At 36.3% G+C, this 16,772-nt stretch overlaps 1 protein-coding gene across 1 annotated transcript in view; it reads right to left on the bottom strand.

The window, feature by feature from the left end:
- LOC113041348 (ATP-binding cassette sub-family G member 2) overlaps positions 1–16,772 on the bottom strand; it is a 75,557-nt gene that overhangs the window by 48,051 nt on the left and 10,734 nt on the right. Inside the window, exons 7-16 of the mRNA XM_026199817.1 lie at positions 16,086–16,237; positions 15,913–16,014; positions 12,143–12,393; positions 11,404–11,486; positions 11,090–11,179; positions 9,602–9,726; positions 9,359–9,513; positions 8,004–8,093; positions 7,727–7,800; positions 6,434–6,844 (exon numbers count right to left, since the gene is read on the bottom strand). Of these exons, the coding sequence (XP_026055602.1) occupies positions 6,694–6,844; positions 7,727–7,800; positions 8,004–8,093; positions 9,359–9,513; positions 9,602–9,726; positions 11,090–11,179; positions 11,404–11,486; positions 12,143–12,393; positions 15,913–16,014; positions 16,086–16,237 (1,273 nt within the window). The 3' untranslated portion in view covers positions 6,434–6,693. Of the gene's footprint in view, positions 6,845–7,726; positions 7,801–8,003; positions 8,094–9,358; positions 9,514–9,601; positions 9,727–11,089; positions 11,180–11,403; positions 11,487–12,142; positions 12,394–15,912; positions 16,015–16,085; positions 16,238–16,772 lie in introns of the transcript that reaches the window.

Genomic DNA, 16,772 nt, shown 5'->3' with positions numbered 1-16,772 from the left:
TATATAAATACAATATAAATAATATATAAATATTTGTAAGTTGGTTTAACTGATTGAATGCAGCTGTGTTATTAATGATGAGAATCATAGAAACTGAAAACTTTTTTTTTTTTTTCCCATATGTTTTATTAGGTTTTCTCAACATTAAAACAAGACATCCAACCATCTGAACATCACATCAAAACAAAATGACTCCAGAACAGCATACAAAACTTAGAAATAATAATAATAATAAAAAAAAAAATATATATATATATATATATATATATATATATATATATATATATATATATATATATATATATATATATATATATATATATATATATACACACAAATATGTAACTAAATAAAAACAAATAAATTAATAAAATTACACATATACACACCCCCCCCCCCCCCCCCCCCAAAAAAAAAAAAAGGTTTTTACAGGGAATAGTTATTTACATACAATATCAGCAGCAATTTACTATTTAACCTTGATATTTTCCTTGAGTTCTATTCTCCTGTCAGGTTTACTTGGTTGCAGAAGTGTAGAAAGGAATTCCAAATGCTATAAAACTCTTTTAACCTCCCTTTGATGATGTATGTCAGTTTTTCCAGAGCAAGATTAGAGGACATTTCCTTGATCCATTGATTAGAAAAGGGTCTTTGAGTCTCTTTCCATTTTAATGCAATGACACGTTTGGCCTGCAGCAAACTAAAATCTATTAGTTTGCGCTTCTTTGTATTCACAACCAGGGTACTTGGGTACATATGAAATAAACACAGTTTTGGGTCAAGAGGAACATTTCCTTCTGTTAATTGACAGATCAAACAAAGAGTCTCCTTCCAGAATTTCTGCATCTCTTTACATTCCCACATACAATGATAAAGTGTACCTATTTCTTCTCTGCATTTTGTACAACAGTCAGGAATATTTGGATTGAATTTATTTAGCTTTACTGGGGTAATGTATGTTCTAAAAAGCCATTTATACTGCAGTAGTCTGCATCTTGTATTGATGCTATGGGTTTGGGCAAATAAACATGATTCTTCCCATTCTTCTTTCGAAATATTTTCCTGGAGATCATTTTCCCAAGCAGATAGGTAAGATAGAGAATTTTCTTTTGACCCCTCAAGAAGTAAATTGTAAAAAGAAGATAAGTTACCCCTGCTGTTCAAATGCTTTAAAGTGTAATTTTCAATAGTTGACAGTGGAGGTTCTGTATACGTTTTCATTTGGGAGTACACAAAGCTCCTAACCTGTAAGTATTTAAAGAAGTGATTCTGAGGAAGGCCGTAGTATTTCACCATTAACTGAAAGGACATCAAAGAACCTTCTTCATACAAGTCTTTAATTTGACTAATGCCTTTGAGCATCCAGTTTTTAAATCCAATATCGTTTCTGCCAGGTATGAATACTGAATTACCCCAAATTGGTGAAAGACCCGACAATTTAATTCCTTCCTCTAAAAAGTTATGTGCTTCATACCATACAGATATGGTATTTCTAAGAAAAGGGTTTTTGGTATATTTTTTTAGAGTTTTTATTGGGGAAGAATAAAGATATGTCTGTAAAGAGTGTGTTGTTTCACTGTTTTCCAGATCAACCCATGCCGGAGAGGTGTCCGTATTCTTGAAATAGTACATGGCTGTACAAAGTTGGGCTGCCCAATAGTAAAGTTTAATATTTGGTACTCTAAGTCCTCCCCGGTCATATGGCAGATAGAGAAGGGATAAGCGTAATCTAGGTCGTTTATCATTCCATATGAATTTTGCAAAGGTTTTATTAAGTGTGGAAAAGAAAGAGGTTGGTGGCGGAAGTGGGATTGACTGGAAAAGATATAAAATCTTGGGCAGAACTGACATCTTTATAATGTTTATGCGTCCAATAATGGAAATGGGTAATGCTTTCCACCTCTCAAGTGAGTCTATGATTTTCTTTACTAATGGGTCATAATTAGTCGCAATAATCGTCTTTATATTAGGAGTTATCTTAATACCTAAATATATAAATCCTTCAGGGGTATTAGTAAATTGCCTGTTATATGTAGAATTAATCCTTTCATCTTCATTTAAGATTAGCAGGGCACTTTTATTTTTGTTAATTTTATAACCTGAAAAACCTTTAAATTCTGATAGTATGTTGTTAAGTGTCGGAATAGAAGTCTTCAAATTTGAAAGAAAAACTATAATATCATCTGCAAACAAAGATAGACAGTGTTCCTTTTCTCCTACTGTTATACCTTTTACATCCGGACTATTACGAATTGTCATTGCAAGAGGTTCAACTGCAAATAAAAATAGTAGGGGGGACAAAGGACAACCTTGGCGTGTGCCTCTACTTAAATTAAATGGTTTTGAAATTTGGTTATTTGTTATTACTTCTGCTTGAGGTTCTGTATAAAGTAATCTGATCCATTTAAGATAACCATCTCCCAGTCCAAATCTTTTAAGTGTTTCAAATAGATAGCCCCACTCAATTCTGTCGAAGGCCTTTTCGGCATCCAATGACAGGACTGCGTGGTCTTTGGCATTCTGTTTTTTGTATAGTATATTAAATACCCTACGGGTGTTATGAAAGGCTTGTCTTCCAATAACAAATCCATTTTGGTCATTCATGATGAGGTTGGGCACCAGTGTTTCAATTCTATTAGACAGCACTTTGCAGAGTATTTTCGTGTCACAAGACATTAAAGATATTGGCCTATAAGATGATTTATCCTTGGGAGATTTTCCTGGTTTTAATACAAGAGTTATTATTGCAGATCTTAATGAAGGTGGTAGAACTCCTTTTTCCAACGACTCGTTAAATACATCAAGTAAGTGGGGCATAAGTTTCACTGCAAATTTTTTATAAATTTCTACAGGTATACCATCAGGCCCAGGAGCCTTTCCGTTATTCATACACTGTAATGCTTCTTGCAGCTCTTCAATACTTAAATTTCCCTCCAGTTTACATCTATCCTCATTTGATAAAGTAGGGAAATTAAGTTTATCCAAAAAGGAATTTTGTCTTTCTGAGAAGTTTGCGTATTCTGATTTGTATAGATTCTCATAATATGCCTTTAAAACATTATTAATTTCTTGTGAATCTACAATATCCTCTCCATTTTCATTAGGGCTGCACAATTAATCGAATTTGTAATCGCAATTACAATTACAGATGACACAATTATGTAATCGTTTAAAGGCACAATTACACAAAAAAAAGTTCACTTACATCATTCTGTGTGCATAAGATATGTTGTTGTTCTCTCTACAAATTATCTTAAGGGTTTTTTTCCCAATTGTTTGAATTTCTTTGTTTTAATATAACATAATACCATGCATATATTTACTTTGGTTTGGTTTCTCAGAAAAAATAAATAAATAAAATAATAATAATAATAATATATATATATATATAATATATATATATATATGATATTTGAGGCTTAAAAAAAGGGGTACATTAAATCTAAATTGTGCTAATCGTAATATATAATCGCAATTACAATTTCAAGGGAATAATCGACAATTATGATTTTTGTCATAATCGTGCAGCCCTAATTTTCATCTATAATTGAATTAATTGTTCTATCCGTTTGAATCTTTTTAATTCTCCATGCGAGTAGTTTCCCGTTTTTTTTGCCCTGATCATAATAAGACTGTTTTAACCACATTAAATTTTTAACTATCTTGCTACTAGTTAATTCATTATATTGGGCTTTGAGTATTAATATTTCTTTTTGTTTCAGAGGATCATATCTATTAAATAGTTGTTGCTCTATTGCTTTAATTTGCTTTTCTAGGTTTCCAACTTGAGTATAATATAATTTGGTTTTATGCCTTGTATAGCTTAGTATCTCCCCTCTTATATAGGCTTTAAAGGCCTCCCATTTCACAGAGGCACTTGTCTGGTTCGTATTCACTAGAAAATACTGATCTATTTTAGTGTCCATAAAATTTACAAAATCGAGATCTTGAAGCCATCTCGCTTGGAATCGGAATCTAAAAGCGGAGAACGAGAGGTTATTAATTTGGATTGATACTGTAATTGGGGCATGGTCCGAAAGTATAATACTATCATAATAACATTTACCAACTTTTGAAATTAGGTTATTTGAAATTAAAAAATAATCTATTCTAGAAAATGTTTTATAGGTACTGGAGAAGCATGAAAATTCTTTTTTGTTAGGGTTAAGGTATCTCCAGATTTCAGTCAAATTCAAATCCGACATATATTTTTCAATAACCCTTTGGGTTTGTTGATGAGCATTCCCTATTCCTGAGGAGCGGTCATATGATGGATTCAATACACAGTTGAAGTCTCCTCCTATTACGTAGTTTCCACTGTATGATGATATGGTGAGAAATACATTTTGATAAAAATTGGGATCGTCCTCATTAGGTGCATATAAATTTATTAGATTAATTTGTGTGGTTAGAATTGTACCATTAAGAATTATGTATCTCCCTGAAGGATCTATACATTGTCCTTTTAATTGAAATGGGATAGACTTGTGAATGAGAATCATAACTCCTCTTGCACGAGAGGTGAAAGAGGCATAATGAACTTGTCCCTGCCATCTCTTAGTAACTTTGCCAATATCATCTTTTATCAGATGTGTTTCTTGTAAGAAAACAACGCTCGATTTCATTTGCTTCAGTTTACCCAGTATTTGTTTAAGTTTTACAAGATTGTTCAACCCTCTTATATTCCAACTAGTAATTTTGATCTCTGAATTATTAGCCATTAATTACTTTGATTTGTCCTGTAAATATTGCCGCAATGGAGAAAAAAAAAAAAAAAAAAAAAAAAAAAAAAAAACCCCACCACAAGATTACACATACACTTAAACAAACCATTAATGAACACGTAAAGAACAACCCCAAATGCATTCCCCTATCAAAATGCATATATCCCCCCAATAACCAACTTACAGTCATGAACGACGTTTGATCCATAGTATGGAGCAAACTTTGCGAGCCTTCATTCACGATATACCCACTGGGCTCGCTGCCAAGTACTTATCTGGTCTGGACCAGAGATCTAACCATTTTAACTTTCACTTATACTGTGGACAATGATGAACTGTATAATTTTCCAACCTATTTTGATACATGGACATGTTGAACTTTTTTATATTAAAGAGAAAAATAAAACAGTTTTGAACTATTTAAACTAACACAAAGACCTGTAGTTCTTATAATACAGTCAGACTCAAGAATAGTATAACGTTACATCGTTATTCACCTCCTTGGGCATTACCTTCGCCTAAATGAATCACCGTTAGGGTTCAAGTTCGTCATCCGATTCCTGCATCACAGCGTTCAACCTGTAGCTTGCACTGACCGAATAAAGTCCTCTACCTCAGAGACGGATTTAAAAATGTGGCGCCGATCGGCGTGTGTGACTATCAGGTTGGCCGGATATATCATGCCGTAGGGGATTCCCTTGTCTCTGAGCTGGGCTTTCACACTGTCGCTGTCGCTGTCGTGTCTCAGTTGACAGGTCCGGGAACAGGCTGACTCGTTGTCCTTCATACCGTAGCTCTTTAAGCCTTCTAGCTGCTATCAAAGATTTTTCTTTATCTTTGTAATTCAGAAATTTCATTACAATCGGTCTCGAAGCTGTTGGGCGGTTAGGATTAATTTGTCCGATCCGGTGAGCTCGTTCAATAACCGGCGCACAGTCGAAAGTGCCGGTTAAAAGGTTTGGAAGCCAATTTTCAAGGAAAGCGCATGTGTCCGAGCCTTCTGCCTTTTCAGGTAGGCCCACCAGTCGCAAGTTGGAGCGCCTTCCGCGATCTTCCAGATCCTGAACTTTATTGCGCAAAAATGAAGTTACTCCTTCCAGTTGTTTAACTTTATGCTGAAGAGCTGTGACGTCTTCCTCGGTTTGCGAAATTCTCTCCTCAGTTTCCCCAATTCTTTTCGACTGAGCCACCAAATCGGATTGTATGCTTTTTATAGCATCTAGCATTTCGGTAGATTGCTTAGAAAGGTCCGCCCTCAAAGAGTTAATTGCACTTAAAATGACTTCGTTTGTAGCCGCGCTCTGTACCTCATCGCCATGTTTGCTAGTCTGCTCTCGGCTATCTCCTTCAACTTGAGTCGGTGACTTCGATTGTTGTCCAGACTTGGTTGCTTTCGGTGGCATTTTGTCCCGTGTATCTTTTAATATTATTTCAATCGGCTACATACAAGTTTGGGTCTATTATAAGGATTTATTCAGAGATTTGGCAGCGAGCTCTCCTCGTGCGTCCTACCAGCTACGCGCCATAACCGGAAGTTCTAGAAACTGAAAACTAAATGAAAAACAGATTTCCTTTACATTGGCACAAATAATCAGAGCATTTGTTTTTATTAAACATTGCTGTCCTAAAAAATTACAAAAGTATTTTATATTAACAACATTTATAAATGAAACTTACAAAAACAGAAAACAAACCCAACTCAAAGCTGTCAAACTCGAGCAACAATTTATTTACTGTACTGTTACTGAACAATTGGTGAAAAAAAAGAAACTTAATTTCTTCTACAAATCTTTGGTATGAAAAGTTAAGAACAATACACCTGAGTGGAGTCAATGATTCACAGGATGTGTGTCTGCAGCATGAATGGATTTCCTTCTGCATATGATGATTTTTTGGGGGTAAACAGTGTCATATCTGTAGGATTTGGTGGATCTTGTAGGAGTGTGTGAGGAAGAACATGAGCTTGTGTTCAGGTGAATTTCTTGATGAAACGCAGCTTGAGGTAAGCGATGATGAGGAAGATGAGGGTCATGATTCCCAGAGCTAAATGATTCTGCCACAAACCCCAGGTTGAGAAATCAATTCCCTGTTCAGATAGAAATTCTTCACCTGTCGAACAGCTGAAAAGGGAAATAAGAACATGTTAAAAAAAATTGTTTAGCATCATTGCATGTTGGATTTCTACACTAGCTACATTTATGCAGCCAAATCATCTGTTAGTAATCAGATAGATGACTTAATCAGACTGAAACTCATTCATCTAAACACCTCAGTCAATCCGACTGAGCTCAATTCCAATTCAATTTTGATTCATCTAGAAGGGGGAAGTAGACCTATTGTAATAAGATCAAGAGGACATGTGAACACTGGATCAGACTGAAAACTGAACTAGAAATTACTGTTCATCTTCAGTGCTCTTTAACACAAGAAAAGAAGCCATGGCAGGGGAACAGTATCTGCAAACAGCAGGAAACTGAAATGATGCATTTAAAAGTTAATGGCCAAACAGATGTTTTTAAAACTTCACACTGTTGTCACAGATGAATTGTAACCCATAACATTAAATATTTTTACAAGATTAAATGTTGATTATTAATAACTCAAACCGCTTACTTAACCGCAGGTTGCACACGTCTGCCATGTTTGTAGTTTTTAACACTTTGTGTAATATTTTTCATGTAGTTCTGACACAAACCACACTCCAGTATTTATACATTTCTGTTAGTGCTGGTAAATAAAAACTCATCAATCTTCATTGTTCATGTTAGCTCGGGTCAATTACATAAGATTAACAGATACAACATTTGTTTTTTATCATGCATTACTAAATGTTAACATTACCATCAACTAAGAATAAATGCTTCAGAAGTCTTTTTCGTTGTTAGTTTAACTGATGATTTTGACAAATGTAGCATTACTCTAAAGCGTCAGCTCATTTTACTTATTAACATTTCTTTTATTTCAGTTGATTGTTTATTATTCACATGCAGATTGACACTCACGCTTGTGCTACACCACCGCTCGTGTTCCTTTGGTCACAGAATTCGAGCTTGGTGAACTCATTGATTTCCAAAGCCTGGAAGAACATTCACCATCATCATCATCTTCATCATCAGCCACACATAAACATTGTTATCTGTTCCTCATTCAACAAAACTGACCGTCTAAGAATCAAGATTATTATACTTCACTTAAACCATAAACACTAAACTACTAAGTCATATTGTGAATATATAAATCATATACAAAACGAATCTCAATATTAGGAGAAGCACTTACAGCGAGACCGTAGCGAGGAATACTGAGATACTTCAACCAGTTCAACCAGTTAGCGACACTGGGGAGATTCACCAGCAGCCCCGAGAAGATCTGAACACATGGAGAAATATTAAACATTACATTTATATACAAATACAGAATAAAATAGAGCTGCAAGCAGTAATTTAGAGGCCAAGCAGAGGCAGAATGAGCAGCTGACATGACTGAGAGGATCAGACCGAACACAACAATGAGTACTTAAAGACATCTTAATATAATTTTACTCAAACTGGCTGAAAAATCATGAATTCAGAAATTAGTTATATGGTTTATCACTTTTGACCAATAGGTGTCGCTGTTAATAAATTGATGTGAGTGGTGTGGTCAGTGTGAGGTGACAATGACACCAAATTTGTAGCTCAAACATTTGAGCCTCAGATGCAGTTGGGCATCATGACATCAAATCTGATGAGATAAACAAACTGTTTCTTCTGTCAGCTTCTCAAAAACACCAATATTCTGTCCACAAGGTGGCACTGCCACGAAACTTTTTGAGTATCTTCAGGGCAAGGTGCCAAAGACAAATACCAAGCTTTGAAATGACACTTTGTCAAAATGCAACAAGGCATTGTGTACCCTGCATGCTGCTCTGAATGTAAAGACACCAGTCCTGTGAGTTTTGGCCAAAACATTCAGATGTTAAAAGCAAAAATAACTTCATGTTCTAAAGATGATACAGTTCCGTTTTCACAAAAATCAGACAATCGGTCTAGGACGAGTTTTGAAAAAGTATGTAAAAATGGCTTCATGAGTGCATTTGAATCATCTTCAATCCTATACACACATGCATATATATTGTTATAAATTACATATTCATTAATATTTTCAATGTTCTGTCCACAATCCAAGATATTATATATATATATATATATATATATATATATATATATATATATATATATATATATATATATATATATATATACACATGGGTTTCATCATATCAATTATATCTTATAAATTGTATCATTATTATAAATTACATAATTTAATATTCTATCATTTTTATCAATTATACATATATATGATCTTAATTGGACTAATGGTAAGAGAGTCAGGTGTAACCCGAAGGTCACGGTTCAACTCTCGCACCCTCGTGTGCGTTTGTTCAGTGTTCAGTATTGCGTGTGTGTGTGTGTGTGTGCGCACTTGGATGGGTTAAATATAGAGCACCAATTTCGATTATGGGTCACCATACTTGAAAATATGTCACGACTTTCACTTTACTTTTTTATAAAAACCATGGTGTACTTACAACCACATGTGGTATATACTGGTTAATATTTCTGTTCAAATGTGTGTGTGTGTTTCTTTACCATCATAAAGACAAAGCTGATGGTCATGAAGATGTTAGCGATGGCCACCACCGTCTGATCAGCAGAGATGGCCAGAGTCATGGAGGTGGCTGTGTAAGACACCAGAACGATGGAGAACATGAAGATGAAGAACGCCTCGACCGTTGGTTTCAGTCCTGCACAGGAAACACAAACACATGAGACCTCATGCCTGATATCAGACGGACATGAACGATATAATGATGAAGGCAATGTGAGTCTGACCGATCATAAAGTACGCAACGCAGCTGAAGATGATGGCTGGGATGGTGCGCAGAGTCAGGATGTCAGACAGGATCTTGGACAGGAAGTACACCGAGACTCTGTAGTATCCACTGATGTACTCGTGCCTGAGGACACGCCCACCATACAACATCATCAATCAATCAATCAATCAAATATTCCAATTACAATCAATTCCCAAGATAACTGCACAGAAAATATCACAAGCCAAATTCACCAAACATTCTTTAGAATTAAATCTTATCTTCTTAAAATCATCACAAATGAGCTCTTAACCCTCTGGTGTTCTCTATCAATTTTTGACTTCATTGGAATTGTACGAAACTTGGTACAGATTTTGAGCTTGCTATGTGAACAAAAAAAAAATAAACGCATTTATGGATATGATTCACAATGGTTAAATGGTCCTGAAAAAAAAAGTGTCACACTACGGTTCATGGTCAAAAATCACCACATTACAGGGGACAGACCGTGAAGAAAATTTCATCTAGTGGAAACGTTCGGTATTGCAGCTACAAATCTTACAGAAAGCTCAATTTTTGCAATAGCACCAACAAATTTAGATTAATGGCTTTGAATTTCACTGGTACTGTTCACATTCACAACCCAAAATGAATGGAATTACATTGCGCACAAATAATGTCCTAATACTGTAAATTTATTTGTGATATCTACAGTACCTCAAAATTAGAGCACAACTTGTTTAGAGTTATGGCTTTGATTATAGCACAATTTTGGATTGAAACGTTTGAAATAGTATTTAAAATAGTTACGTGTTTAAAAGTTAAGTTGAAGTGACACCAATAAGTGTTGTAAACATTGATCAGTCGTGATTATGTATTATGAGACTTTTTGGAAACTTCAAAATTTAGTACCAACTCTACAAAAAAATAAATAAAAAATGACGTTCTTAAGAATATATTTGAAAACTTCATGAGAAAATATGTAGTTATTTGCTATATATATATATATATATATATATATATATATATTTAAGAGCAATGTAAATGTATGTATATATCAAAACATATATATTTACTAATAGTTATATTAATAAAAATTTAACAATTTAAAAATGTTTAAATAACCTTTTTACCCAATTTGATAATCACACTAAACCATAATTATATAAAAAGCCATTTTTTATTTATTTTAATTAATTGTACACATAAACAACCAACAATTACAATGTTTCTAAAAAGGATATGTGCATTAAAACTACAAATAAACCCACTATAAACAAAACACTCTGCATTTATTTATTTACTTGCATAAGTTATTTCACCTCCTACAGAATGTTTGGATAAATTGCTGTGTGTTAGAGATACAAATCTGAACTTTTAACAATTCAGTCCTGAAGCAAGAATCAAAAATCATTAATGCAACCAAACATAATGAAATTCATTCAGGAAGAACCGGTTCTCACTTGCCAACTCAAGTGTGTGTGTGTGTGTGTGTGTGTGTACTCACACAAACAGTTTCCTCTCGGTGATGAATAGTTCAGCTGAGGAAACGGAGCTGAAGCACTGATTGGTGGTGATGAAGAACAGCGCGCCCATCCTGTAACACACACACACACACACACACACACACACAAGTAAAAAACTAACTGAATTTTTTCAAAAAGTTTTATTCAGTCAATTATATTTGAAAACACCAGGGCCGAAGAGAGACATCTTCTGTTCATCAGATCTGAACAGTGAATCACTCTAATTCAAGTGGAAATGATTAATTTCACAGAAATACTGAAATACTGACTGAACTGGATGAACATGTTTCCAAACCTGTTCTGAATGCCGCTTGAATTCTCCTCTACTCCAAAAAATATGGCTCCAACAACCAAAGCCAGGAAAATCGTAACTCCGATCTGAAGAAACAAGAATCAGATTAATATAGAAATACTAACATCAACCCAAATCAAAACTTAACCTTTTTTTTTTCTTCATTTACATATAGATTATATTTTCTTTTCACAAATATTTTGACAAAAAAAAAAAATATGACCAACAAATTCACCTCAAATATGCTGTGAATATTCAATGAATCAAACAATTCATATTAATCAATGAGAAGAGTTGACGAAAATGTGATAAATTCATAAAATAATAATGTAAAATTAACAAATCATTTTGAATTGAAAACAATCAAAATAAAGCACCTATATAAAAAGACTAAATATTTTATGTTTACCTTCATGAGTTATTATATTAAAATAGAACAATATTTTTTTACTTAAAATAATAAAAAAAGAGATTATAATTTTATTTTTAACAAAAAGTATTTAAAGTAATATATGTAAAATAGAAAAAATAATAAAATTGACTTTTTTTTTTTACTTATATTAAATAATAATGAAACTTATACTAGTATCTCAATGATCCTAAAATAACATTATGTGGTGTGCTGTTAAATTACTGAAATATCTTAAAATCTCAGAGGAACTAAATCCATTTAAATTAGGCTTAAATGTTTAAGACTGACAGACCCATTTTTTGAAAGCCTGATGTAGATGGTTGCACTGACCTGAGCGAATGATGTCTGTGGGTTCAGCATGAGGTTCTTGAAGGTTCTTTTGAGAACCCAGTTGAACTGGTGGCAGAAGGATGTGCTGTAGGTGATGGTTCTGGATTTGGGTCGTTTGCTGTAGTCCCGTCCCTGAACAATTTGCTCCATCTCGCTTTTGGTCTGTTTGTAGCTGGCGCTGTTCTTGTATTCTTCCACCAAACGGTCCTCGATGCCCTTCAGAGATGAACTGAGCTGCTCCTCGTCCGGTTCTGACACACACAAACACATTTATAAACTTTTTCACAAACATAATCTCCGCTCTCACAAAAACAAATCTCCACTCTCTACTTTTTCTGCTCTCCTCGGCCACAACACAAGTGAAAGTAACGTGGCATAGAGCCAAGTATGGTGACCTCAGAATTGGTGCTCTGCATTTAACCCATCCAAAGTGCACACACACAGCAGTGAACACACACACTGTGAACACACACCCGCAGCCATTTATGCTTCAGCGCCGGGGAGCAGTTGGGGGTTCAGTGGCTCTCTCAAGGGTACCTCAGTCGTGGTATTGCCAGTCCAAGACTCGAACCCACAACTTTAGGGTTAGGAGTCATCTCTCTAACCAAAAGGCTACAACTGCCCCAAATAAAGTAAAGAATGCATATCGCACCATCGCCAGAGCAGATTTGGGGCTCTCTGATCATCTTATAGCAACCTACAGACAGAAACCAGCTAAACCTGTATTAAGTACTATGCTTACAGGAATGGGGAAAGAGTCTTGTAAAAACTGGACAAATATACACTGGAAAAGGAGATCAGAGTGGCAGCTAATTATTATGGAAAGCTAAGGAACCAATTATCTTCAAATGACCCTGGATCAGTGTGGAAAAAACATTATTAAAACCTCCGGCAACCACCCGCCCACCCTCACTCCTGCACTTTAGATCAGGGAAGATGATGTGCCTCAGAAAGAACAAGAGAAAAAAGGTACCAGGCCCAGACGGTGTGACACCAGCCTGTCTGAAAACCTGAGCTAACCCATTTGCCCCAATCTTAACACAGAACTTTGACTTTCACTGAAGCTTTGCTTTACCATCATCCCTGTCCAAAAGAAACCCAAAATTACAGGACTTAATGACTACAGATCTTTGGCTCTAACATCTGTGGCCATGAAGTCATTTGAAAAGCTGGTTTTAGCTTATCTGAAAGACATCACTGGACCTTCACTGAACCCCTACAGTTTGTTTACCAAGCAAACAGGTCTGTGGATGATGCAGTCAATCTTGGACTGCACTACATCATGAAGCATCTGGAGACCAGAGACTTATGTGAGGAACCTGTTTGTGGATATTAGCTCAGCTTTCAAAACTATCATTCCAAAACTCCTGTCCAAACTATCTCAGCTATTCATGCCCACCTCGGTCTGTTAGTGGATCATCAGCTTCCTGACAGACAGACAGAATATTCTCATCTAGCACCCATTCAATCAGCACTTGAGCTCCTCAGGGTTGTGTCCTCTCCCCACTATTCTCCTCCCTGTACATCAATAACTGCACATCTTAAGACCCCTCTGTTAAGCTCATAAAGTTTGCAGAAGACACCACACTTATCTGCCTCATTCAGGACGGTGACGAGTCTGCTTACAGACATGAGGTAAGAGCAAGCTATCTGACGCAGTCTTAACAACCTGGAGCTCAACACGCTCAAAACAGTGGAGATGATCGTGGACTTCAGGCGAAACACCCCAGTACTCCACCTCACCATCATGGACAGAACTGTAACAACAGTTGAGTCATTCAGATTCCTGGGCACCACCATCTCTCAGGACCTGAAGTGGGACATTCACATTGCCCAGCAGAGGTTGTACTTCCTTCGCCAACTGAGGAAGTTCAACCTGCCACAGGAACAATTGAAGCTGAAACAATTCTACTCTGCCATAACTGAATCTGTCCTCTGCACTTCAATAACTGTCTGGTTCAGCTCAACTACAAAATCTGACCTAGAAAACTACGTAGGATAGTCCGGACTGCTAAGAGAATCATTGGTACAACACTCCCGACTCTCCAAGAACTGTACTTATCCGCAAAAATGCTGGGAAAATCACTCTGAACACTTCACATCCTGCATACTCCCTCTTTGAACTGTTGCCTGGTTGATGTTACAGAGCACCCAATTGGCCAGGCACAGGAACAGTTTCTTCCCATTCATGCAAAAAAAAAAAAGGCAAATCCAGGCTGTAAAACCTGATTAAAATGTGCAAGGAGGACCACGCTGCTGCAACCCAAATATCTTCTAAAGGGCCCTCTTTCAAAAAGAGCCCAGGAGGATACAATACTCCTAGTAGAGTGAGCTCTAAGGTCTAGAGGTGAAGGGAGGATCCGCACCTCATAAGCGAGAGAGAGATAGTGTCTTTCACCCAATTAGAAATCATATCTGCTGATTGGCTTCATCACTCTGTCTCCTCTCCATCAGTAAGCTGGTGTGTGGTGGGCGTTCTGGCGCAATATGGCTGCCGTCGCATCATCCAGGTGGATGCTGCACACTGGTGGTGGATGAGGAGATACCCCCTGACAATGTAAAGCGCTTTGAGTGTCTAGAAAAGCGCTATATAAATGTAACAAATTATTAATTATTATTATTATTATAAATCCTCTGCTTGGAGCCAGAAAACCCTCTGCGAACAGCACCAAAGCACACAAGGCATTGGGACAACTTGTGCCACAGGCCAGAGTAGGCTACATAAATCATTAGGCCCCGAACAGGGAATAGTAGATGAAGCCTCTCACCCAAAGAAGCAGCAAAGGGAGGAAGACAAAATGCATAAAGTACAACCACTTGGGAACAGAATGACGTGGACAAGACTCTGGAGATGCAACCAGGTCTGAGTTACAGAAACACCTTCACAAGACGGGGTAAATACCATGCATGGCTCACTCACAAAAGACCCTACAGATCCTCAAAATGCTTGTGAGAGACAGACTCAAAAAGCAACCTAGATAACCCCTCCAAGATGACTGACAAGTTTTTTATTATTATTATGAAAGTCCATTGCTCACTAGCTCAAATTATTTAGGCTAGGCATCAGAATTCACAAACCACTGTCCACTCTTATTTTTAAAAGAAAAGAATACAACAAGCTCATAATCATGACTTTATAAGTTGGAAATGGGAAGGTCTCTACTTGGCAGATGCCTGTTATGATGTTATGATGTTATGATCGAGCCTCTGCACTCTGAGCATTACTTGTTTTTCTATAACAAATTATAAAATATTTTCTATAAAACATTAATGTCCAGGCAGTGACAAATAGCTTGTTTTATATTTAATTTAATTAAATTAAGGTTATAAGTTAATATTTACAATAAATATTTTAACTGCTACTATGTAAAATGAGTACTGCTGTAAAAAAGTTTGTTTAAAGTGTTTGCAAACCAAATATTATTGCAATTTTGTTCATTAAGCAGTATTTTTAAACTTAAAAAGTGCACAATACACAACTTTTGAATGCATTATTAGTTTTGTGCATAATGCGATTAATCGCAGACAATCATGCGATTAATTGCGATAGAAAATGTAATCATTGCTCAGCTGCTACTGTATAATAATAATAATAAAATAGAAAAAAAAATTACATAATGAAAATAAAAACTGAATAAAATAATAATAAAAATAAAAGAAATTTTAAAACAAACATTACATGTCATTAGTGGTGAATCTTGACTAAAAGAAGCTGCAAAGTGGCCTTTATACTGCAAGAAAACATTAATGGAGAATGAAAATTGTTGTACCCTCATTGCTGTATAGCTTGTTGAGAGCGACGGCGGTGGAGTCTCCATTGATGACATCCAAGAAGAAATCAGCAGGGTTGTTATGAGGTTCACAGGTGTATCCTGACACACACACACACACATCAGTATCAGGACCTGAGTGTCTGTTCATGTGTGTAAATGTGTTTTCATACCGATTTGACTGAAGTAGTCCAAGGCATCTTGAGCCGGGCCGTGATACACCAGTCTTCCTCCCACCAGCAGTGTGAGGCTGTCGAACAGCCGGTAGATGGAGTACCGCGGCTGATGGATGGACAGGATGATGGTGCGACCATTGTTCGCCATTCTGAACAAATACACAGGTTAAACACACTGGAAAGTTAAAAGAAAGTTTTCTTCACAAATAAGACAAGAACCATCAGTGACCAATTCTCCACACCGCAGACTGAGGACAACTTCACAATGACCGACGCACACTCTTTCTCCTCCTTCTCCCCACTCTCAGAGATGGATGTCTCCAAACTTCTCCTGTCCAATCATCCCACTACTTGTCCACTTGATCCGATCCCCACTCACCTCCTTGAAGTGATCTCTTCTTCAGTCATACCTTTGCTTACTCACATTATCAACTCCTCTCTTCACTCTGGAACATTTTCCTCAGCATTTAAGCAGGCTCGGTTAAGCTCACTGCTCAAGAAACCATCTCTAAATCCAGCGCTTTATGAAAACTACAGACCGGTATCCCTTCTTCCATTCATTAGGGGAAGTCGTGGCCTAATGGTTAGAGAGTCAAACTCCCAATCGAAAGGTTGTGAGTTCGAGTCCTGGGCCGGCGGGAATTGTGTGTGGGGGGAGTGCATGTACAGTTCTCTCTCCACCTT

Source organism: Carassius auratus, chromosome 23 (assembly GCF_003368295.1).
Source record: "Carassius auratus strain Wakin chromosome 23, ASM336829v1, whole genome shotgun sequence".
Classification (NCBI taxonomy): Eukaryota; Metazoa; Chordata; class Actinopteri; order Cypriniformes; family Cyprinidae; genus Carassius; species Carassius auratus.
Note: the sequence above shows the minus strand (reverse complement) of the source record. Positions and strands in the feature narration are given on the sequence as shown.